At 34.0% G+C, this 26,055-nt stretch overlaps 1 protein-coding gene across 1 annotated transcript in view; it reads left to right on the forward strand.

Annotated features, from left to right (window-relative positions):
• Positions 1–26,055, forward strand: part of LOC129250017 (thyrotropin receptor) — a 76,606-nt gene that overhangs the window by 42,534 nt on the left and 8,017 nt on the right. The window contains exons 5-14 of the mRNA XM_054889668.1: positions 868–942; positions 1,087–1,152; positions 1,239–1,307; positions 8,683–8,754; positions 9,666–9,783; positions 9,899–10,212; positions 13,201–13,392; positions 16,918–17,070; positions 19,400–19,545; positions 25,742–25,970. Coding sequence (XP_054745643.1) covers positions 868–942; positions 1,087–1,152; positions 1,239–1,307; positions 8,683–8,754; positions 9,666–9,783; positions 9,899–10,212; positions 13,201–13,392; positions 16,918–17,070; positions 19,400–19,545; positions 25,742–25,970 — 1,434 coding nt within the window. The remainder of the gene's footprint in view (positions 1–867; positions 943–1,086; positions 1,153–1,238; positions 1,308–8,682; positions 8,755–9,665; positions 9,784–9,898; positions 10,213–13,200; positions 13,393–16,917; positions 17,071–19,399; positions 19,546–25,741; positions 25,971–26,055) is intronic.

The raw sequence follows: 26,055 nt of genomic DNA on the forward strand, positions 1-26,055 counted from the left end.
ATGTATGCAGTACCTATGTTGGTCTAAGTGAGGAAAGTGCAATATTAAAAAGTGGATTCTTGGTAATCTGTCATACTTGAGCAACAAGAATGAGAGAGAAGGAGATTCCGCGTTCCGAATTCGCCATGTCGTAAGAGTCCATCAATAAATAAACAAAATGAAGGGGAATCACTTGTTTGTGAAGAAGAAGAGTAGGAGAAAGCAATGGAAACATGTACGCACACACACATACTTTCTAGCCACGGCGTTCTCCGCATAAAAACGCAAACAAACTGCATTTAGAGGCTTTATATTCATTTGTGCTTTAACAATTACCGACGTGGCACTTAGTTTGCATTAGTTTGTTTGGTTTTAATCTCAGAAGTCACAATATTACCAAGCCATTGACTTAATTTTCGCAAACATGCAATTTTTCCTACTTTTGTTTGTTTTGTTCCTTTGTTTTGTATTGCGAAGTGAGCTGACGTCAGAGTAAAGTAACTCTTTCTTAATGTCGCCACCTTCAGTACTCAATTCGCTTTGCTTGAGTAACTTCGGCCGTCACGTCACCGGAGACGCGGTAACAGAATTTTTCCCATTTCACATGGCTGTGTGACGGTCCAATTAGCCCTTGTTCAGACGGCAATAAAGTAAATTGAGGACTGGCTGCGTTGATTTTTTTGTGTGGTATATATCCAACCCAATAACAGTTTTTCCTAAACAAACCACTGTGATGACCTCTGTTACGTCAACAAATCAGCTGATTCTTTCAAAATTCGCTGAAAACCGATGAACGATCTGATGTTGGCCACACCTTATATACAATATTCTCTCCAGCCACTTCACTACATATTTGCTTTGGAATAATGTTTTTGAAATTTATTACAGACGAATTATAAATAGTGGGCTAATAAAGGTTCCGGATTTGCGGCATATTCCACCTGCCAACATTTTACAAATGATGTAAGTGTAAATGGCCATATGAATGCATACTTAAATATGTGTAAATATGAATAAATTTTTTATTTTTAAATATAAATAAATATGAATAACTTTTGTTTATTAAGAAATATGTTTGCCTTTAAACATTTTCAAAATCATTTTCAGTGATCTCGACAACAATCAAATAACTCGAATCGATAAGAATTCCATCAACCTCAAGACTGATCAACTGTAAGTAATGCGTTCCTAAATATCTGCACAAAGTTCCAATTTCGTGTACCTGAATAAATTTATAAAATTACAATGTTTTTTTTTAGAATTTTAGCAAATAACGATATACGTTATATTGATGATTCCGCCTTCTTTGGCTCACAAATTGCAAAACTGTAAGTATTTCCCACACAAAATGAAAATTTATGCAAATTAAGAAAAAGAAAAATAATTTTAAATCGTACTAAAAACTTCATTTTATGAGTTTTTGCTTCAAGGAAAAAAAATAGCACTAGCGAAACTCGATTTCGAAGACTTCTTATAGAGATTTTCAGGTAGATAAATTCTTTGTGGTGAGATTGGATAGTCAACGGCAACTCGTACAGTGTCAAAGACCACTGTGAGCGTGTCAGTCTTTTTAGAGTTGAAGGGTTTTAAGTTAATTAGCTGGCAGCTACCACTGCAGAGGAGAATCGGTAATGTAAAGTATGTAGGGATAACCGAACAAACGCTCTTTGCATTCGTCTCAAAAGTCTCACTATGTCGCAGCCAAAAAATGCTATCCAGTTTTTTTAATTTAGAGCGAACCAGTCAGGTGAATAATAGTTTCAAGACGTAAGGTTCACTCAAATCTGAGCTGAATCGATAAATAAAAGCAAGCTTTGCTATAAAAAAATAAAAGTAACTTTGCTATAGAGATGTTTGAGTGGCCTTGAAAAGGGGATTCATGCACAAAAATCGCACCGATATCGAAAATTTCACACACAGTGCTTTGCCGGGAACCACAGATGTAGTAGGGAGTAGGGAAAATTGAACGAGATTTACTGAAAGAGACATGATGTTGCATCTTCTTCTGTGATACTCAAAAGTGTTGATGTAAAAAAAAAATATCTCATTGATACATATACTTAGTCTTGCCATAAATTCTGTGACAGAAAAAGTTCCGTTATTTTTGCTTTTGTTCGTATGTATTGTCTACTCATAAAATTATTCACAGTTTCGTGGCGAATTTCGCTTGTTAACAATGGAGTGGGGAGCTAAGGAAAATCGCATTGCAGTGATTTTGTGAGTCAGATTTACGAATTGCTGAAGAAACTTAATATTTCAAGAGTGTTTGTTTACTGCACGATTAATCGCTTTTCCAATTCTCTAAAGTGATAGACAGAAAAAGAAGTGGTCGTTCTCGCGTAGTTTAGACCAGTGCAGCTACAAAAGCCATTCAAGATAGAATTTGCAGAAAGCAGAAAAAAATATCCAGGGAAATCAATGTATCGACCAGATCCATGCTAAAACTAATTAGAGATGATCTCCACATGAAAGCCTTCCGTCGCTCAACTAGTCATATTTTGACAACGCATATGAAAAAAATTGGACTCGACAGATGCAAGCAGCTTCGTTGGTGGTACGCGATCAACGGCCATGAAAATATTCTTTTCACAGATGAGAAAACTTTCAATAAGAAAAACGATCAATTGTATACTAAAACTGCTAAATTGATAAGATATATTTTTCTAAGAGTTCAGCGTGGCCACCATCCAGCCTCGATAATGGTTTGGTGTGGAGTGCCTTGTAAAGACGTTACATCTTTTCATTTGTGCAAAAAAGAAGTTAAGACCGTGACAAAAGTGTATCAGGAGGATGTCTTAGAAGGCGTGGTGAAGCAGTTGAGCAGTACTATTTTCAATGGAGATCGTTGGATCTTCCAAGCAAGATTCCGCTCCAGCTCATAAGACAAAAACCACCCAGTACTGGCTAAAAAACAATACTCCTGGGTTATTAGCCGCAGAAGATTGGCCATCTGGAAGTCCAGATCTGAATCCATTGGACTATAGTTGATGGTCAGAATTGGAGAACATGGCCTGTTAAAGAGCTCACAGAAATTTGGACAGTCTCAAGCAATCTTTGGTTCGAGCAGCGGCCTCCATACCCATGGGAACCGTGCGAGCTGCAATGGCTGAATGGCCTAATCCTTATTGTAAGGCAAATGGTGACCATTTCGAATGAACATTTATAAATGTATTTTTTTTTTTTTTTTTTAATATTTACATGATTAAATAAAATTAACGTCATTAAAAAAAGGATACTAATTTCATATCTATAACGGACTTAACTTGTAACAAAACTTATGGCAGGACTAAGTGTTTATATATAAGATCCTCTAACTCGTAGTTGGAGCATAGGGCGTTGACGATTTGTTAGCATATTGTGTTTTAGGCAAGTAGGTCGCTAGCCTTCCTACCTTAGCTTGGTGATGCTTAAACTAACCGCACCTCCAAGCAGGTGCTTGTGTGTTTTGGTTCGCGAGTGGTGTTTTATTTCCCATTTACTCTGCATGATGCCAAATCGTCCCCGATCCGCCGCATGGGGACGCGTCTGATGGGAGACAGACAACTCCACATGGAAAATACCTATATCATTGAGCGGCAGAAAATTTACTACACCCGTGCCCGTGTTGCTGCTGAAAATTTTCAAAAGGTCGATAGAAAACAAAATTACTTAACCCATATGCACAAGGTGGCGCAAAATTAATCTTCTAATTTGGGTTTTGCATAACTTTTTCAAAAAAAAAAAAATACAAAAAATTATTTTGAGTGATTAAAATATTTATTTTGACCTTTAACCGCTCGATTACAAATCGGTTTACTTACTGCGGCTGTCTAGTTGACAAGTGTCAAATATGAAATATGCAGAAATTTTAAATCTTACGAAGGGTGTTCAATTTTGCGCCACCTTTTACAAAGATAAGAAAGTGCAGTCCCGTTGCTACTTATTCCCACCAAGCAAATTTCTTCAGGCAATCAAACAATGATTCCTCTCTTTTTTGCATTCTAGCTAAAAGAGTTTAGGTAATGGAACTGAGTGGACCTGCTTGCTTGCAAACCTATGTATGCTCTTTCAGATATATATATATTTATATAGGGTCCTCTACCTCCTAGTTGGAGCATAGGGTGTCGACAACTCCTCTTCGTCATCGAACACGGTTTTGTGCAAAGGCTCTAAGTTCACTCTAAGTCTTATTCTAAGACCTCATTTCAACCTCCATTGTATGGCGCCAGTTGGTTCGTGGTCTGCTTACATTTCGTACTGTCTTTTGAAATGGGCTCCATCGCAGCGCCTGTTTGGCGATGCTATCGTCACTATTCCTCAGGGTGTGGCCGATCCATTGCCATTTGCTTCTACGGATTTCAGTCGCCACATCGGATTGATTAGTCTTCCTCAGTAATTCGGTGTTAGATATAGTTCGAGGCCAGAAAATATGCATTATATGGCGCTAGCAGCGATTAATGAACGTTTGGAGGCGCCTTGTGATCATTGCGGCTACCTTCCACGGCCTACAGCCATGGACAGAAGAACACGTCAAGAAGCGATTGCAACTCGGCAACCTTCATCCACAACCGATGCTGATGGTCTTTCCAATGTTCTCCTCAAAAATTGCTTTTCGCTTACAAAGTCATTAACGTTAATTTTTAATAAATCGCTCTCTGCTGGATCATTTCTATAGAATTGGAAAATAACTCGCATAACTCAAATCCTTAAAACTGGGATTAAAAATGACGAAATTATTTGAGATTGTTTTTAAGACGAAGCTGGTTTCTGTGGCTGTGTCTAGCCCCATAAGCCCGAATCGGCATGGCTTTACTAGCGGAAGGTCTGCGGTTTCAAACCTTGCAATTTTTTCTGAAAACTGTATTGAAAGCTTTAAGGCTGGCTGCCAACTACACTGGCTTTAAGAAAACTTTTGATAGGGTCTCTCATATAATTTTTCTAAGTGAATTAGCGTAGTTCGGATTCCATTCCACCTTCCTAACTTGGACAGCAGCATTTATCTCGTAGGATTTGCTCAGTAGTACTGGAAAACACAACTTCCCGTGCTTTCCAAGTATCGAGAACCATATCGTTTGGTGTTCCTCAAGGTAATATTCTAGGCCCGCTTCTCTTTATAATTTTTATTGATAATTTCGTATAAGTTCATGTTTTCACTTCTCGAAGTTTCTCCTTTACGCTGATGATCTTAAAATTTACTCCACCATATCGATGATTGAATATTTAGTTTTATTGCAATCTGACATAGGCAGAATTTATTTTTGATGCGGAATTTATTTGAATACGACCAAAGGCTTTCAGGCAGTTTTTTTTTCAAGAAAATCAAATATTATATTATATTATAGACTATACCCATAATATTTCGGGGTCTAAACTGAAACCTGTAGTCCAAATTAAAGATCTGGGAGTATTCTTAAAAAAATTGCGTTACGGCTGCTGAACTTTTCAGAGCCTTTGCCTCCATATGATTCTCAAGGTTAACTTTTGATTTTATAATATCTTCACCACCCAACAGAAGAACACTTTTTCGTGAAATGAACGTAGAGCGCACATATACTGGGTTGCCCATATTCGACGGACCCATATGTTCTTTTTTTTTATAAGAAAAACACAATTTTTTTGATGTTGACGATATCATTTTATTTAGTTCAAGTAGATTTGTTGACATCATTTTTTGAATATGATATCTCTCAATGGCGACATCAAACGACGAGGAAACAATTTCTTCAAAAAATCGATTGTGGTGCGAGCTGTGTATGGTGGAGCGTCGTATTGTTGAAACCAGAACTGCCTAATACGCTTTCGACGAATAATTGGCATCATATCGCGATAACACTCCTGATTGACAGTAACAGCTTCACCATCTTCATTTTCGAAGAAAAACGGCCCAATTATCGTTTTCGCACTAACGTCACACCAAACAGTGACTTTTTGGTCGTAGGTACTTCTTGAATTTGTGATGATTTTCAGTGGCGTAAATATGGCAATTTTGCTTGTTTACCGTCCCATTCAATAAGAAATGAGCCTCATCGGACATAATGATTTTGTTCCAAAATTGCTCGTCATCTTCAGCCATTTCGATGACTCTTTGGGCCCATTCCAATCGACGAGGCTTGTCCGCAGGCAACAATCTTTGCGTCAATTGAATCTTATACGGGAATAAATGCAAATCAATGCGGATAATTCGTTGTAAAGTGGTCCGAGCAATGCCCAACTGCTGAGAACGGCGATTTTGGAATGTCCTTGGCGACGTCTCAACACTGGCCCGTACAAGAGCAATATTCTCATTCGATTGCCTTGGTCGGTTTTGATTTGGCCTCTTTGTATTAGAAAGAGCATCACCAGTCGAAAACCTTTCGTACAAACGTTTAATAGTGTTCTTAGTAGGCGCACTTTTCACATTATTTAATTTTTTATACGCACGTTGAGTTTTCACAATTGACTGTCAAAAAATACAGGGTTGCCAGATGGGTCCGTCGAATATGGACAACCCTGTATAAGAAAAAATTGTATCCAAATGAAAGTAGCGTATTGCGAATTGGATCGAATGAAATACGTATGTATATAAAAAATTAGGAGTGTAAGGGTCAGTGAATTTGGAACTATTTCGCCTCACAAGCACTAATATCGAGTAAGCTTTCGAAATATTATGACTTATTTGCCTACGAAATAAAAAGTTACTCGAAGAAATAATGCCAAGATCTTTAATTTCGTCCAATCTTTGCAACAAAGAATGAGAAACATTGCCATATGTTGTGAGCTTTCGAATACGTGACGCTAAATCACTTTTTGATGTATTGAAGAAAGCCGAGAACTTATACGCCATAGTTCCTAGGCGGCAATACCATTTGGAAGCTCAAGTGCGTGAACTGGTGCCGAAATTTTGGAAAAAATTTTAAATCATCAGCATAGATCAAAACGAACGATCTCGAATCAATGGTCATTTATAAATAAAACAAATAATAGCAGCCCTAGTATACTCAGTATACCTCGAAGAGGCGAAGAAAGGTTCAGAATAAATGCTATCAAATGTTTTAATGCAATTTATTTTATTTAAGTATGACTTAAATCAATTTTGGAAAATATAGAAACAATAGAATTTTACTATCTAACAATGCTGTGAAACGTTTTCAATACCGCTTATGTACAATAAATAATAAATGGTAGAGCGCCTGGAATGGACACCAGAGGTACTTCTATATCTATTTCCCCAAAATCAGAGACGTTTCTATTTCATTTGTTTCTTTGAGTACTTTCGTTTAGATAGGATTTGAGCCACTTGAATTCATTAACTCTTATTCCATGAATTTTTAGTTTCTCTGACAGTATTTCTCTTTCTATCGTTTCGAAGGTTCTTTTAAAGTCTAAAAGTACAGTCATAATTTTAGTTTGCCTTGCAATATTTTTCCATTCGTTTATTGTGTACGAGGGTCGTTTGAAAAGTTCGTGCAAAGTCAGAGAGATGGCATTTAGTTAGTAGCATCTGTTGGAAGAACACACGCCAAGTTTCAGTCAGATCGGTCTATTTCATTGTATTTGGCATTCGTTTGAATCGACGAGGTCGAGTGATTTTCCTTTCCATCAAAACAACCCACCAGCTCAGTTGTGGGGGCAAAATTAATAGAAATAGGATTCCAACTTTTTTCACATCCCCCTTATACTCCAGACGTGGCTCCCTCGGATCCCTCGGACTACTATTTGTTCCCCAATTTGAAGAAATCGCTGGAGGGAAAAAACTTGTATTCAAACGTGGGAATGATTACAGACCCAAATGAATGGCTATTTTTCAGGCTTCGGAAAATCGTATTATTCGGAAGAGAACAACGAACTAGAACAGCTTTGAACGAAGTGTTTATGTAAGCCAAAAATGAGACTATGTGGAAAAATTAGTAGGGGTTTACGCCAAACAATTAATTAGTTTTTATTTTGCATGGACATTTCAAGCGACCATCGTAGTATGCGGCGGTTTCGCATGATTTTTTCTTTCTGAAACTTGATTGGTATTTCGAGAGGTTTATTTTTTTCGATAATTATAGTTCCAGTAGTTCTTTGATAACTTTTCCCAGCAATTTTTCAAAGATTTTTAAGCTATTGATTGGTCTGAATTTCTTGCATCATAAGAAATATACAGTCTTACATGCAAACAAACTAAAAGCGCAAAGACTCAGTCGTATATGTATGCATGTATGTATATGTGTAAGCTTAGTAGGAGGTCTAAAATACACAAAACCCAAAGTTCTAGTTAGACATTCATACCGCAACATATCTATGTATGGACATACATACATACATAAGCTTACATATTTATCTGACCTGAATTACTTGTTGGTGATATGTAAGGATATAAATGCATTTACTCTCTTTGTACGAGTATCTACTACATACAAAGATTTCACTAATTGGAAACATAATCATACAAATTTCTGATTTGTTCAAGAATAAGAGAAGTTCCCAAAAGTGGATACTTGTATATGTAGAAAATATACAGTATTTCTTTTTTGCGGTAATATTCGTGCTGAACGGGTTAGATTAAATCGTATATCATACCAAATACTTTCAACAAAATGTACTGCTATTAAAAAAACTTCCAGCTCTGTTAAAAAATATAATGAAAATTAAGACAGGAATTCCAGCTCACAAATCATTTTACTCTTGCTTAAACAAACTATTCTTATTAATATTTGGGTATTTGAATAGTATTTCATTAATATATCACTTGGATTTCAGCATTTTAAGACAAAATCGTAATCTGCGGGAGGTTCATCCAACTGCGTTCAACGGAATAAGCATGCATGAGTTGTAAGTATATAATTTTACATACTATAGAATATTAAATTACGCATCCGATACTTGTTGGTAGTAGTAAATACCCTATTATATTATTATTATTTTTGCGCATTTTCATAAATTAAATTTTATTGGTCTCTAAACGACAAAATTTCATAAATTCTTCCTAACCTTAGAGCACTACTGTTAGCCGATTCAATTAACATAGTTCATACATATTTCGTAACATAGTTGTTCGCTCATTTTGTCGATCGCTTTCATGTGTATCGTGTACGAGTAATCTCAGTTGCCTATGTTATCTTGTTGTATGCAGTAATACCAGAGAACGTTGATATATAGAGATGGCTCAGGAGCATATCAACGGTCTCTGGTAATATACTCTGTATCATTGCAGAAAGTGTTGCTGTTTTGCAGTTATGAGCTCATGCTAATCGATTCGTAACATTTTAGCCTTCTGTTTAGCAACATTTTGTTCAAATGTTGTAGATAAAGAGCAAGACGATAGATAAAATCAGTTTGTCGAGCATTCACAACACAACAACAACTTCTTAAATTATAGATTCACGAGATTCTCAAAAGACAAATTTTAATTTGGCAAATTTTATAGTAAATACCTTTGGAAGACCTTTGCAAATGCATTCGTCTTTTCGAACTGTACTAAATCATGAATTAAGAAGGTAAAATTTAGGCAAAAGATTTAAGAAATTATAAACTTTTAAAAATGTTATTCAGAGAGTTAAAATTTCCATCTGGGAGGTTTGACATTTTATAGAGTCGCATCACGTTATTATTTTCCTACGTTTGCCAAGACGTTCACTCATGAGACTTTTTTACCCCAGGCAATTATTTTGCCTGCAGTGATTTCCAATCACAGCAACTGCAGCCGTTCACAGTATTGATATAATCTTGTCATCCTCCTCCAGAGATCTTTCTAGCACATCATTGGTGAGTTTACCTCCGGTGGGCTTGCAGGACATTGAGGAATTACGCATTGAAAACGTACACACACTCAAAACTATTCCATCCATATACAACTTTAAGGTGAATATACTAATTGGCTTTTCGCAATTACAAAAAAAAAAAAAAATAGAAGAAAATTTTGTTTGATGTTGTCTTCTTTTTGCCGCTTTGTTTATATTGCTTGAAACTTTTGTAGAATTTACAAAGAGCTTTCTTGACACATTCCTTTCACTGTTGCGCATTCAAATTCCCCTCGCGCCATGACCCTATTCGTCATGCTGAACGATTGAAAGAAATTGAAAAGTGGCAGCAGCGCTGCAGAAAGAATGTTAACGATAATGCCAGTGTCAGTGCCAGCTGGTTGGGCATGGCCACTGGAAGTGGAATCAATGATAGTTTAGATAAGATGGTGAGAGCAACAGAGACTGAGAACGATGACGATGATGGTCAAGTTTGGAGTGCGAATGCAGGTGGACTGCATCCAACGCATGGCAGTGGGGTTTTTTACAGGTGAATTAAATAGCAAATAATGTTTTGTGCTTATGTACGAATACTAAGTATTTCTTTAAGTGTGATTGAAAAGTGATAATAAATGTACGCAGATGCATGACGAATATGCATATACTTATATTATACAAGGTGGCGCGAATTTAATCATCCAATTTTGTTTTTGAATAATTTTTTGAGTGATGAAAATCTTTTTTACCCGCTCCGTTGCTTGTCTGTAAACAAACAGAGTGTCTAATATGATTGACGTTCGACACCATTTGCAAAAATTATAAATCTTTCGTTAGGATGATTCATTTTGCGCTATTTTGAAATTAAAAAACAAATATGTATTTAAAAAAATTTCAGACTAAATAAAAAAAATCAAAACCTGACTGAAAAGTTGGAGATTTGATAAAAATTTTAATTTTATTAGTTTTACAAAAAATTTGTTTTAGATTTGAAATTTTTTTTTTTAATTTGTTTGAAATATTTTTAAATAATTTTGTTTTTTAATTTTATTTGAAACTTTTTTAAATATATTTCAATTAAAATTTTTTAAAATTAAAATCTTTTTTTAAATAGCTTTTTCTCACTTTTCTTCATTTTCATCACATCTCAAACTTTTAAGTCAGAATTTTTTAAAAGTTTGAACATTTTGTTTTTAATTTGTTTTAAATTAAAATTTGTGGGCTTTTATGTTTTTTAAATATATTTAAATTAAATTTTTTCAGATTCTATTAAATTAAAATTGTTTCTTAAATACATGTTTTTTCTTAATTTCTTAAATTTTGAAATAAATCTTTTTTACAAATTTGTTTTGAACTGAACTTTTATTGTAAATTTTTCTTTTAAATATATTTAAAGTAAAGTTAAATTTTTGAATTTTTTTTAAATCTCAATCCCAATAAAAGATTTTGTTTTAATTTTTTTTAATAATTTTTGTTTCATTCCTCTAAATATCTTATTTTGTTTTAAATTAAAATTTTTGGGACTTATTTTTTTAAATATATGTAAATTTTTTGAAATTAAAATCTTTGTTTTTTAAATAATTTTTTTTCTTAATTTTTTAAATTTTTATGAAATCTCAGTAAAAAATTTTTTTTATTAATTTTTGAAATAAAATCGTTTTTTCCAAAATCGTTTCAACTGAACATTTTTTGTAAATTTTTCTTTTAAATATATGTAAACTAAAGTTAAATTTTTCATTATTTCTTAAACTGAAATTCTTCTTTAATTTTTTAAATTTTCATCAAATCTCAATCCCAAAAAAAGATTTTTTTTTTTAATTTTTTTAACAATTTTTGTTTCATTTTAAATAATTTGGTTTTTAATTTGTCTTAAATTAAAATTTTTGGGTCTATATTTTTTTTAATATATTTAAATGTTTTTGAAACTAAAATCTTTGTTTATTAAACAATTTTTTTTCTTAATTTTTTAAATTTTTATCAAAAAAGTTTTTTTTTAAATTTTTGAAATAAAATCGCTTTTTTCCAATTTCGTTTTAACTGATTATTTTTGGTAATTTTTTTTTTAAATAAATTTAAACTAAAGTTAAATTTTTTATTTTTTCTTAAACTGAATTGTTTTTGTTTATTAATTTTTCTTTAATGTTTTAAATTTTGATTAAGTCTCAATCCAAAAAAAAAGAGATTGATTTCTTTTAATTTTTTATTCATTCTTTTAAATAATTTCGTTTTTAATTTGTTTTGAATTAAAATTTTTGGTTTTTAATTTTTTTAAATATATTTACATTTAAAATTTTTGAAATTAAAATTTTTTTAAATAAATTTGTTTTTCTTAATTTTTCAAGTTTTTTTCAAATCTTAATCAAAAAGAGAAATTTTTTTTAATTTTTTGAAACCTATTTTTTCAATTTTTTAAATTAATTTTTTTTTGAATAATCGTCAAAACTCAAACTTTTTAGTCAGAAAAAAAATTAAAAAATTTAAACTTTGTTTTTTGGTAAATTTGTTTTAAATTGATGTTTTTTGGAATTTATTTTTAATATCTTCTGCTCAAATATGAACGAGACGGTATCAATAAAACGGTCCGCGGATGACATATGGCAAAAATAGATTTTTCGTTTTTTGGTAGGACTGTTATAAACTTACATGGCAAATTTCAGCGTGATATGTCACATAGTTTGTTTTCTGTGCTATGTCATCCGCGGACCGTTTTATTGATACCGTCTCGTTCATATTTGAGCAGAAGCTATATTTAAACTAATATTAATTTAATCGAACTTTTTAAATTGAAATCTCTTGTTTTTTTATTTTTAGATTTTCATCAAATCTCAATGAGAAACGATTTTTAAAATTTTTTTGAAGATTTTTTTTTGCAAACTTTTAAATAATTTTGTTTTTGTTTTTTAGTTTTTTAAATTTTCATCATATTCCAATCAAAAATAATTTTTCTTTTTATAAATTTAATTTTTATTTTTATAAAAAAATGTTTAATATTTTTTTTAATTTTTTAAATTTTCATCAAATTCCAATCAAAAATAATTTTTCTTTTTGTAAATTTAATTTTTATTTTTATAAAAGAATCTTTAATATTTTTTTTAATTTTTTAAATTTTTATCAAATCTTAAACTTTTGAGTTAGAATTAAAAAAAAAAATCAGAGTATGTAGTTTTCCATTCAATTTCAGTATAATATTAGGCCAGTTTAAAGTGCCTCGAAATACGTATTGAGTTTTGATAATTTTATTTTATCGATGGTGTATTTTCGTCCATATAATGAAAGCTCGACATTTTTAATAAAAAGGTTTTTTGTCTAATTTTTTTTTAATTTTGTAAGAGTTTCTCAATTTTGAGCTATAAGGTTTTAGTCGTATATTCTTATAAAAATAAATAAATAAAAATTGTAAAAATGGTATAGATACAAAATACACAAATAGCCAAAACTGTGCAATACGCTGCGTTGCTATTATTGTGTACATACAAATTTTTATGTAGTTGCTTTCATTATGATTAAATCGCAACTTTATTTTCCCACTTTCCTACAACAGCAGTTTGGCGCGGACCGAATTCGTTGTGAACAATAATGAGAACGAGACTGAGACGGAGGAGAGTGACTACCCTCCTGTGGAAGACTACATCTCGGAGTCGATGATAAAAGAAATTGGCATATTCCATGAAGAGATTACTATAAATCCAGATGTAATTCAACTTGACGAGTATTGTGGGAATTTTACCTTTAGGTAAGTCGTTGCGTCGTTGCCAGTGGTTAGTAATCTTCTTACAGCCATCATTTTCAAATATTTTGTACTTTGCTACACTACATTTAAGTACATACATATAATACATAAGTCTAATATGTATGTACAGAATTTATGCATGAATGCGATATGCGATTTCACAAAATAATCCTTTCTGCGGTCATTGTTCTCAGTGCTGTGGTAATTTTGCTAGTTTAAAAGAAATAATCATTTATGTGTACTTATGTACGAATGTATGTAAATACTTTTGTGTATAGTAATTGAAATATATTATAAATGAATAATGTTTGTAGATATTTTCTTAATACTTTTATAATATATTTGCATTAGTGCATATACAGTGCACGTTCGATAACGTGAACTATTAAAAACCAAGAGAGTTCACATTAGCAAAAGTGTTTACGTTTTCAAATGCCAAACACATATAGGGTTAATACGCATATATACGCAATTCAATTCACATTTTATTGTTGTTAAATTAAAGAAAAAATGTATTGTATTTTATAATAAAAAAATCACTCATCTTGTCTTCTGTTTTTCTAGTACTCGAAGCACAGCTTTCTCCTTCAGACGTCTCAATATATTCCTATCATTTTGATCGTCGCTTTCATAGCTAGCCCATTGCACCGCTTTGTTGAAAATCTCAACGGTTTCACTTCATTTATTTTTCTCCAGTACCCCTGAGATACAGTCATCGTCGTTGAATACGTCCTCCTGATTATTATCGTTGTCCGCAATGTCTACGTCAATATCATTATTCCACTCCTGAACGGTTGATAACGCACATTCGCTCTGAAAAATTTTTAATAAGAACGAAATTTTGAATAAACGTCGGCCTTTAAACTGTGAAGTAGATCGACAATATTGCACATCAGATAGATAGATAGATTACTTCGAGGTTTGCACTTTGACCTCTTGGTCTTTAGTGCCCTCTGCTTATCACAGTAGCTCATCCCGACCAAGTTGATATTCGGTTCAGTGGAAGCGAAGTTAATGCGTCTGAAATGGTAGTATGTTTGTGTCATCGGTATAAAAATGAGTTTCGAACAAGGAACTAATATCAAATTTTCTTTTAAAATCGGTAAAACGTTCACCGAAACATTTGAATTGATGAAAAAATGGCGATGATTGTCTATTTCGTGCCCGACTTCATGAGTGGTTTACCCGTTTCAGAGATGGCTGGGAGCACATAAATGACAATGAACATACGAGCCGCCCAAAAGCAGTAATCACCGAGAACTCCATCAAAATTGTTCGTAAGTTTATCAAAAATGAACCGAAACCATCGTTGAAGTTCATGGAATCGGAGTTGAATATCTCCAAAACAACGATTTATCGCATTTTAACTGATCATTTGGGCTTACGAAAGATCTGTGCACGTTTCATTTCGCATAACTTTACTGAGGACGAAAAAAGGCAAAGGGAGTTCGTGCCAACGGGCCAAACCGTCAATGCAGTTTCCTATCTTGGCGTTTTGAAACGTTTGTTGCATCGCATTCGTCGAATTCGCCCTGAATATCGTGAAGAAGGAAGCTGGCGCTTATTGCATAAGAATGCAACACCTCATCGATCCACTCTTGTGACTGAGTTTTTGACTAGAAATCGCATTTTAACCATCAATCACTCACCGTATTCACCTGATATGGCTCCCTGTGACTTCTACCCATTCGGAAAATTGTTTTTGGTCATGAAAGGAAAACGTCTTGCGTCCATAAAGGCCATCCAAAAGGCTTATACCGACATCCTGACGGACGTTTCGGTCAATGACCTGAAACACCCTTTCGATAAGCTTTTAGATCGCGCAAAACATTGTATCGCGGCCAGAGGGGACTTTTTTGAATAATCAAACTCGAAGTTATCAAAGCTTCTGTCATTTGTATTTTCTCAGTCTTTTTTATTTTGGACTTCACCTTGTGTTACAAGTATTTATTAATCTTAAAATGACATATTGGCATATTGCAAAAATCGGTTGTTTGACGTCCAAGTGCTAAGAAAAATCGAAAAATCTCAACCGAAAAAAAATTAAAAAAAATGTTGTCAAGGATATTTCGAATAACATCTCCTATAACGAAATCAAAAAATTAAAAAAAAAAAAATTTTTAAAAATGTTCTGAAAGATATCTCGAATAACATCTCCTATTTGTTCTAGGAACATTTTTTTTTTGTTTTGAGATTTTTTTTGTAGAGATTTTTCTATTTCCGATGGTTTTGTTTCAGTTTATTCTGTTGCGCGTTTTCTCGCGGTGCAACCGGATATTCACTGTCATGCGATCAATTTCGCATTAAAAATTTAAAAAAATATTGCTCAAATATTGCATTATTTTATGGAAGTTGATTGAATGAATTAATGCTTTCTGTGGTGCTGAAAAATAATCTTAAAAAATATATTCGTTTTTACTGAATTAACTTACGCTCCCCGGGCCAAACTTGAAAAAAAAAACATGAGATTGGTCAAATGTATGTAGACTTTTTTTTCCTGCTGAAGTGTCACTCCTTTTCTTCGATATTCCATGCACGAATTATTTTATATGGAAGAAAACAACAGTCAACAAAAAAAAAATATTGTCAAAAATTAACGGTACTTTGCAGTCACTAGAAACTTGCACTTTGTTATGCCAAAATTCAATGGGCAATAAAACTGCATATCCAGAAAAATTAAAAAAAATCTGGTTTAAGTTTAAGTTTAAAGTTTTGATGAAGTCTTGATTTTTTTAAAACTTTGAAAAATTTTTTAAAACTTCGTACAAAGTTTGTAGCTTTGCGTTATATGATTTTTCTTGTAGTATGAACTATGTTTTTATTATTATAAAAATATAATTTTATAACCGGTTGTAAAGGATGGTTAAATTTCAAGGGCCGATGTTGAATGTGAACCACACCTAAACGTCAACGACGCCGTTGGACTTCTTTGGGGTTATTTAAAAGAAAAGGTGTACGTCGATAAGCCAGTAACAATTCAAGAGCTAAAGGATGAGATAATTCGGCACATTAACGGCATAGAACCTCAATTATGCCTCAGCGTCATCGAAAATTTGCACCATCGGATGGAGGTGTGCCGCCGAGGCTGCGGCAGCCATTTGGCCGATATTTTGTTTTATGCGTAATTGAGCTATACCAGTTTTATCATAATAAAGAGAAATGAAAATAATTTCCTAAAAAATTGTATTGTATTTTATTCAAAATCAACACCGGCCCCTGAAACTTAACCACCCTATATATGAGATTTAATGGTAGTGGTGCAAGTCAATAGTAGTTGAGGCAAATGCATTTGTGCAACTAAACAAACATTTTTTTTCAAACTTCAATAAATATTGCACATACTAAGTATTCTGTAACAAATGCTAATTAAAATAAAATAATGTAATGTTAGTACTTAAGTGATCTACTTAGCATATTTCATTTTACACGCACGCGAGCTCACTGGCTCCAGCTGGTCTAATATATATATTTTATTTTTATATATAATATTTTTTACGCACCTCTTTGCATTCGACTTTAATTTCATAGAAAACATGACGTGGAATGCTACCCAATGCCGAACGCTCTTAATCCCTGTGAAGATGTCATGGGCTATCAGTGGCTGCGTATTTCCGTCTGGATTGTCGTTGCCCTGGCTGTGGTGGGCAATGTTGCCGTGCTAGTTGTTATTCTATCGATAAGGTGAGTGCGAGTGTGTGCGTATATAAAATATCGCATACATATCATACTTACATAATTACAAATTTACATATCGAGAGCTTATATTCAATATAGCTCGCCCATCTACAAAAAAATTGCAGGAGAGCAAAAAAGGCTTAATCCTTTTCGTTGAAAAATATTCGGTCATCAAAACAGCAGAATGCTGCAGCAAAAGGGGAAAGCCGCCAGTAGACAAAAAAATGCAATAAAACCGCAAGTTTTTTGTTAGAGCCGTTTTGCATTTCAAATATTATCCTCTGCTATGTTGTCTTTTTTCACTAGAAAAGTAACTATGGAAGTAGAAAAGTAATTTACGATTTTATACAGATTTTGTTAAAAGTTTGTCCGTCACAAAATCAACTATAGCAGCAGAAGAATGACAAAAAGGATGAAGGATGATGGAATTACGGAACTCAGGTCTTGCGAATGGTTGCTTTTATTTTGGCAAAGGTTTTTGCTCGGTCAATCCTGGATATCTTTTTATGCGAGTTGGCAAGTCAGCATAAAAATTCATCGTCTGTTTTACTTTGACGTTTAGTAGATGTTTAAGGGATCTCTCTCTGAAAACAGTTGGATAATTTTTGGTTAGGTCAGGTCTATTATCAGAAAAACATTCTAATTTTCAAAAAGAAAATCATAGTTTAAATAAAAAGCATGGAAAGTCCTTTTTTTTTGTTTTCAATTATCACAGTTTTCTGTGCTGCTTTAGTTATTCTGATACAACGTGGCGGCCTACGTTAAACATTTTTCACGCTTGTGAACTACAAAGCTGCAGAATAGCTCCAGACAAGCAAGAGAGTGGGTTGAGCTCAAAATAAAGAATTCTTCTTTTTCTTGTTAATTGGCGCGGTATCCGTGTGAGAAGGCGAAACATCCCAGCATAGCTGGTTGCGCGCAGGGCTTGGGAACCGCCAAATAAAAATCCCCCCAATGAAAACACGAACGAAGCCTAGGATGAGAACTTCCTGTACGGACGACAATCCCTGCGAACGAACTAAATAAGGAGTTCTGTCAATCAAAATTTATTTGTTTTTATTTAGTAAAAAAGTTATTCAAAAACATAATTGGACGAGTAATTTTGTACAACCACTTGCCATATATACATATTTTTTTCCTTGATCCCTCCGCTCGGAGGCATAGGACTGCGACAAGATTGTTCCAGCGTACACGGTTCTGGGCTGTTGTTTTTGTGTCATCTTATGTTATGCCGGCATTTGCTAACTCGTGCAGCATCGACCTTCTCCAAGTATTCTTTGGCCGACCGCGATCTCTGCTGCCTTGCGAGCTCCAGTCCAGTGCCGTTCTCGTGATGGTTTTCTAAGCGTGTGACCTATACATCGTCACTTTCGTAGTTTTATTTGCCATAAACTGAGATCCTCATTCGTTGGTCTCCATGGCGCGTTTTTGCTAATGGTGTTCGGCCAGAATATTCTATAGATGAGGCGTAGGCATTTGTTGACGAAGGATTGTAGCCTCCGTGTAACGGTGTTAGAGACCAGGCATGTTTCACTTCGGTACAACAGTACTGACTTCACCACGAGCTGAATATTCTCTGTTTAGAGCACTTGAAGATTTGCGAACATGCTCATATTGTAGGCATCCGTCCGAACGCCGCCCGTGCTTTGTTTAGCCTGCAGTCGACATCTTCATCTGCTCCGTAGTTTGGCGTGATGGTGCAGCCGAGATAGCAGAAGCTTTCGACAAATTGTATTGTTTCATTGTAGTTGACTCTCATATCCTTCGTCGCGGCGATGTTGACCTTCAGTCCAATAGTGCGTGCCAGCGTAACAAGTCTGTCCACCTTCGCTTGCATGAGAGAGGAAGCAGATGTCATAGATGTTTTCCGGGTCCTCAAGATGTCTGGTGAGACTCCATACGACGCCTCTCTTGTGCAAGATCAATTGGCTCATGATTATGTAGGTCGATGGCGAAGAGAAGGGATGATAGGAGACAATGCGTTACGTTGGTGGTGAATGAGTCACTAATGTTGCCGTTGTGAAGCACTGCCAGTTCGGAGTTCTCATAAAGGGCTCTGATGAGGCGAATTATCTTTGCGGGGACTCCCTTTCTACTCAACGCCACCCACATTAAATCTCGTTTAATTGTGTCATTTTGCATTCACGAACAAACAAAAAATGTGTTGGAGAGAAGTCAAAATTTTTAGCGCAAAAAGTACACAAAACGAAAACTAATTTTCGTGAGAAATGTCCCTGAATATAAGCCCTCGATATGCAATAGTTGCTGGTGTTTGATTCATACTAATATTTTTCCATATTAGAAATAATTTTCCAATGCATTCCAAACGTTGCAGGTCAGAAAGTCCATCCGTGCCACGTTTCCTGATGGGTCATCTGGCATTCGCAGATTTGTGTTTGGGTTTGTATTTGCTGTTAATCGCCGCCATCGATGCACATTCCATGGGAGCTTATTTTAATTACGCCTATGATTGGCAATATGGTATGTATGCGTGGCTGTGTGGAAGTAAGTGTTTTTACAGCTATTTTAAGTTCCCTATTTTTTAAATCAAGCTATTTTTAGTTAACTCTAATCTTAGTATGATACATTGCTTTTATACCCGTTTTTATTAACCCCTTTGCGGTCGTATTCAATTGGGCCGTGAGTTCCGTACTAGTCGGAATTAATTTCCGGCGAAAGAGCAGAGTTACATTGCATTTAAGATTATGAAGGATAAGCAAGATTTATTAGTTCTATAAATAAATGCGGTATAGAATTTGTATATTTCCTTGCTGTGGTGACTGAGAGTAGACATACGACCGCAAAGGGCTAAATATACGCAAAATGCGTCACTAAGTTGATTTAATAGTTTAAGTTTGGGTGAAAATCATTGACTGTGAACTCCTCTGATGTCGATTACACGTGTTCATATACAAGGTGGCACAAAATTAATCCTCCATTTTTGTTTTCGAATAATAAAATATAAAATAAAGATTTCCATCACTCAAAATATTTTTTTTTTATTTAATAAAAGAATTACTCAAAATTATTTAAAGAATTATTCAAAATTACTAAATAAAAAAAATATTTTGAGCTATGAAAATTTTTACTTCTATATGTTTTCTTTATTTAGTAATTTTGTATAACGTTTTTTCTATATAAAAAAAATATATAATAACATTTTAAATAAAAAAATTTTGTGAGTTATGAAATTTTTTTTTTTGATATTTTTTCTGTATTTAGTAATTTTGTATAACTTTTTTTCTAAATTAAAAAATATAAATTTTTTTTTTATTTATTGTAATATGTTATTATATTTTTTTTAATTAGTAATTTAGTATTTAGAAATTTTTTATATTGATATTTTTTCTTTATTTAGTAATTTCGTATAACCTTTTTTCTAAAAAAAAATATATATAAAATTTTATTATATTTTATAAATTTCTTTTTTATTTAGTATTTTTAAATATTTTTTAACTAAATATTAAATTACTATATTAAATAAAAAAATATAATATAAATAAATATAATTTAAAAAAAAAGATATTATATCTTTTTATTTAGAAAAAATGTTATACAAAATTACTAAATACCGAAAAAATATCGAAATAAAAATTTCATCATTTTTATTTTGTTATATTCGTATAACTTTTTTTCTAAATGAAAAAAATATAATATTATATTTTATAAACATTTTTTTTAACTTAATTTCTAAAAAAAAAAATATAATATCATAGTTTATAAATTTTTAAAGAAGATATTTTTTTACTAAATAAAAAAATATTTTGAGTGATGGAATTTTTTATTTTGATATATATTTTTTCTTTATTTAGTAGTTTTGTATAAATTGTTTTTTAAATAAAAAAATATAATTTTTTTTTATTTAGTAATTTTTAATATTTTTTTTTACTAAATAAAGAAAAATGATTTTTAATGATGAAAATTTTTACTTCAACTTGTATGCGCTCCATTGCATGTCTGTTTGTGCACTGCAGCTGCCTAGTTCGCAAGTGTTCAATATGAGTAACGTACAACGTCATTTATTAAAAAAAAAAATATAAATCTTCCATTAGGGTGATTAATTTTGTGCCACCTTGTATGAGAGTCAACACATCAAACAAATGGATTTCAATTTTTGACTGTTGAACTTTTGTTTAATCCAAGGGAAAGTCGAGCCCTCTTTTGTAGCACAAAAATAGGAAAAATTGCAAATGCATCCAAGTTTTTAATTTAGCTGTTCAAGCAACTTTTGCAAAAATGAATGAGAAATCAAAAACTTCTAGGTCATGAATTTTTCAAAATTTTTATTGAGTGGTAGCTTAAGTCAAGGCGAGCCAACGATGTAGAAGCTACAACCCAGTCGAACTAAAGGCTATACTTCAGAGGATCATTTCTGTCAGCCTTCATTTACTTTCAATGCAACTCAGTCGAACCCTCTCATACATACATACATGCATACATATATAATTGGCGCTTACACCCTTTATTCGTGATGCAGGTACCATTCCTGCCACTGCTCAATATTTCAGATTTCAAATTATTTAAAATTATCGTAAAATCCGCTTTATTTTAATAGTTCTTGCATTTTCGTCTTAATGTACAGGGTTGTCCATATTCGATGGACCCGACGGATTTCGTTGACTCTTTGGGCACATTCCAATCGACGAGGCTTGTCCGCAGGCAACATTCTTTGCGTCAATTCATTGTAAAGTGGTCCGAGCAATGCCCAACTGCTGAGAACGGCGATTTTGGGATGTCCTTGGCGACGCCTTGGTCGGTTTTGATTTGGCCTCTTGGGATTAGAAAGAGCATCACCAGTCTAAAACCTTTCATACAAACGTTTAATGGTAAAATCTGCTTGGACTGACGCTTCCAACGCGGTATGTCATTAAGCGATCTGACGTCACTGTCAAAAGATACAGTTGCAAGATGGATCCGTCGAATATTGGCAACCCTTTATGTATATGTGGAAATGCATGCTACTTAAAGAAAATTGCTTAGTAACTAAAATTAATAACTCCTCCACTTAGAAAATCATTTTGCTATTTTTTGCTTTTATTCCTCGAATGCTTTTAATTTGCTATTCAAATACTAATTCTAAAGTCGACTCGACATTCCTAAAAGATGCTTTGATTCTTGATTCTAAATTTACATCATTGAGCTGCTGAATTTTTCCAGCGCGAAATTTTCTTCTCATTAAATTTTATAACTAAATTTTTCATTAAATTTTACATTCAATGTAAAGAAAAAGTTTACGAGGAATTCAAAGTTCATTGAGATCGACAGTTTGAAATTTGGTCTATGTCTGAAGATTTTCACTTCGTATTCGGTATTTGATAATTTTCGTAAATAAATATAATAACCCATCGATGTATTGAGGCCCACGCACAGCACACCGTTTTTAATCCCTTCTCATTTTATTATTTAAGCTCGAATAGTCGCATAGCTTAGAATTTCAAAGGGTTAAGAATTGACATTTCAATCGCAGTTCAAACGAGAGAAGTGTCGAAACCTCTTCTACCTTATGGAATGTGCCTGGGCTTAAGTGTAGCTGGGACATATACCGAAAATGTTCCTATAAAAGAGCCTGTATATTTAAGTATGCACATGACAGAAAAAGTCTGGGTGCACCCATCTCTATTCTCTTTGTAGTGTGGAAAACTTAAAACTGTGAGTTGTTCATGCAATATTTTTAAACTTTTTATTTAGTTTATTAAGAAATAACTCTTAGAAAAGGCTTAACATAAATAACTTAATTAAATTCAAAATGAGATCACATTAAAGAAAAATATAATTTTATCTTAAGAGAAAAAGTCTGCGTTCACTTCAAGAATAACATTACAGGAGTTCTGTAATGTATTGCCCATTTTGATCAATGACCTTTGCCATCTTTCAGGCAACATCATAATCCCACGTTCATAAAACTTTTGGTTTTTATTAGCGAAAAACTGAATCGAGTACGATTTGACATCAGCATCATTATTGAAATTTTTACCATTCAAGGAGTTTTGTAAAGATCGCAACAAAGAGTAAGCAGATGGTGCAGGGTCAGGACTATAGTATATGGTGGATGTGGCAAAACATCCCAACCAAGCTCCAATAATTTTTGCCGAGTGGCCAAAAATGTGTGTGGCCTTCCAGTGCCGTGATGGAATACAATACCTTTTCGATTGGTCAACTGCATTGTTTAATTTCGTTAGTTGTTCAATGTAGACATCTGAATTGATCGTTCGGTTGGGTGGTAAGAGTTCAAACTGGACAATTCCTTTGTAATCCCACCAAACTGATAAATAAACCTTCTTTTGTTGAATATCAGCTTTTGATGTTGCTTGAGTGGGTTTGCCTGGCCTGCTCGGAGATCGTTTCCGCTTGATATTGTTGTAAACAGCCCATTTTTCATCGCCAGTTATCAGTCGTTTTAAAAATGTATCATTTTCATTACGTTTCTTTAGCAAATCGCAGCTGTTAATGCGTTACGTGAAATGCGTCTCTTTCAGTTCGTGAGGAACCGATGTATCGAGTTTTTTAACATAGCCAAGTTGTTTTAAGTGATTTTCAATGCATTTATGTGATACATGAAGCTTTTCTGTAATCTCACGTCTTGTACTGTGACGATTCGAATAGATTATTGCTTTGATTAGGGCGCCATCAACTTCAACTGAACGACCAGAGCGTTTTCAACTTTGAGTGAAAAATCACCGGAATGAAATTTGGCAAACCAATTTTGACAAGCAGTAAATAACTTTTTATGAGCTTGCGGTGCGGATGTTCCTTTTGAATATATATTTTTCAACGAACGTCAAACGAAAACTACGCAACCGATCAGAAAACTTTTTTTTTTCTGATTGACAGCTGAATTGGCAACTATCGAATAATAAAATGTGTTTTACATTTGTACTACGTCTGCAAACCTAAAAATTCAGCTGAAGCCATCCATGAGTGAAATCCGCAATTACTTAGTTGCCAACCCAATAATTTTGAAGCTATTTCTGGACTTATTGCTTCTCATTCTTCCTTAAGCACATCTTTTAACATTTCTAAGCTAGTTATAGTACGCTGCCGGATTTTCTACTCGAGTGCGTGCCATAAGTGCTCTATAAGGTTTAGGTCTGGTGATTGTGGAACATCATAAAGAAACCAGAGTTTAAAAAGCTTTGCTATGTGCTTCGGGTCGTCGGCGTGTTGGAAAATAAATCGTTCACCCAGACCCAGTTTATTTGCACGTTCTCGTAGAATTTTTTTTTAATATCAAAACAGTCATATTTGTTCATTATCGATTCTATGAACTGCATTTCACCAACGCTCAAGCTTGCAAAAAAGCGCCACATCCTCGCACCTTCATCACCGTGATTAACCAGGTTTTGCTCATCGAATGCTATCCCCGGTTTTCTCCACACAATCATGCGGCCTCTTATAGTAAAAATGTAGAATTTGCTGCCACCTGCGAAAGTAACTTCATTCCAAAACTCAGAAGGCTCATTCAAGCGCTCCTTTGCAAAGGCTTTCCGCTTAAGTTGATTTACTTTTGAAATGAAAGGCTTTTTGCATGCGAGCCTGCCGTGAAATCCAGCCTTTTTAAGTATTTTTCGTACTGTATCCGGTTTCATCTGGCTATGGAACTGATCTTCTATGTTCTTGGGATATGGCTTGCTGCCAGTCATGGATTAGTTCTGAAAAGGTTGGCTACCTTGCACATTTCTCCCACCGAAAGTTTTTGTATGTACATTCGGAGCGTGCATTGGATTTGTAGGATTTTGTTTGCTTGAAGTTGTTCGTCAATCTTTGGGATGATGAGTCCTACCAGCCCACAATTTTCGCGATCTGCCGACGGCTCTTACCATTTCTCAAGCACCTGACGATTATTTTTCTTTAGCTAATATTTATCTTCTTTGGAAATATCTCTCTTCTATCAATGATGCCTTTTATACAGTGCGTCTTAACCGCGACTTCTTATCCGAGGCTTTGTTCGTGTTTTCATTGTGGGGGATTTTTATGTAGCCGGTCTCAAACCCAGCGCACAACCAGCTATCCTGGAATGTTTCGCCTTCTCACGTTGGCTCGCTCTCGAACGGGTGTTCGGAAGCTACCCAGAGGATACTTGGGCTTTTCCGGAATTTGTGAGCTGCTTGAACCATATGTAGAAGAATCGTCCTGACCACTCCCAAGTGGATGGCGATCAGTAACTTTCCCCTGTTGCGTGGACATCTACATATGAAACCATCCTTCCATCTTAACCGTCTTAACTGAATATTAAAAAAATAAAAGCTGATTTTTTTCTTCTATTTCATCTAATCAATAGTTGCTATGTGAAGTGAACGCACACTTTTTCTGCTTAACTTATTTGAGTATCGTTGCTTTAATCCCGTTAACTCACAAATCCGCAACTCAAATTCCGCGAAATTTTGCGCATAGACTACTTGAATGATTGTCTTTAATGTTAATAAAAGGAAATTGCTGATAATTTTTAGATTCATTTATTTTCATAATTTACTGTTTTAGTACAAAGGGTAAATGCAGAATTTTTCCGTAGTGTGTATGTATGCATGTACATATGTACGTATGTAGTCCTCAGACCAAAATGAAATGGAATTTCGAAAGGCATTCCGATTTCCGCAACGAAAACACTGACGTTTTCACTGTTTTATCGTTAAATCTGCTGCCGGCTATCGCGTTCGTTGAATTCTTAATTTTGTTACAGGCGCTGGTTGCAAGGTTGCTGGCTTTCTGACTGTTTTTGCAAGTCACTTATCGGTCTTCACTTTGACGGTCATCACCATCGAACGTTGGATGGCCATTACGCGTGCCATGCACTTGAATAAACGCATTAAGCTCCGAGCTGCCAGCTTTATAATGGCCGCTGGCTGGGTCTATTCTATTGTGATGTCACTGCTGCCGCTCTTTGGCATCAGCAACTATTCGTCGACAAGGTGAGTACCGGTGGAAATGCTTGTGCGTATGTACATATGTAAGGTTTAGGTGGTGATAAATTAGGTTTAGAGTTTAATTGATAAA

The sequence above is a fragment of the Anastrepha obliqua genome, chromosome 1 (assembly GCF_027943255.1).
Source record: "Anastrepha obliqua isolate idAnaObli1 chromosome 1, idAnaObli1_1.0, whole genome shotgun sequence".
Taxonomy (NCBI): domain Eukaryota; kingdom Metazoa; phylum Arthropoda; class Insecta; order Diptera; family Tephritidae; genus Anastrepha; species Anastrepha obliqua.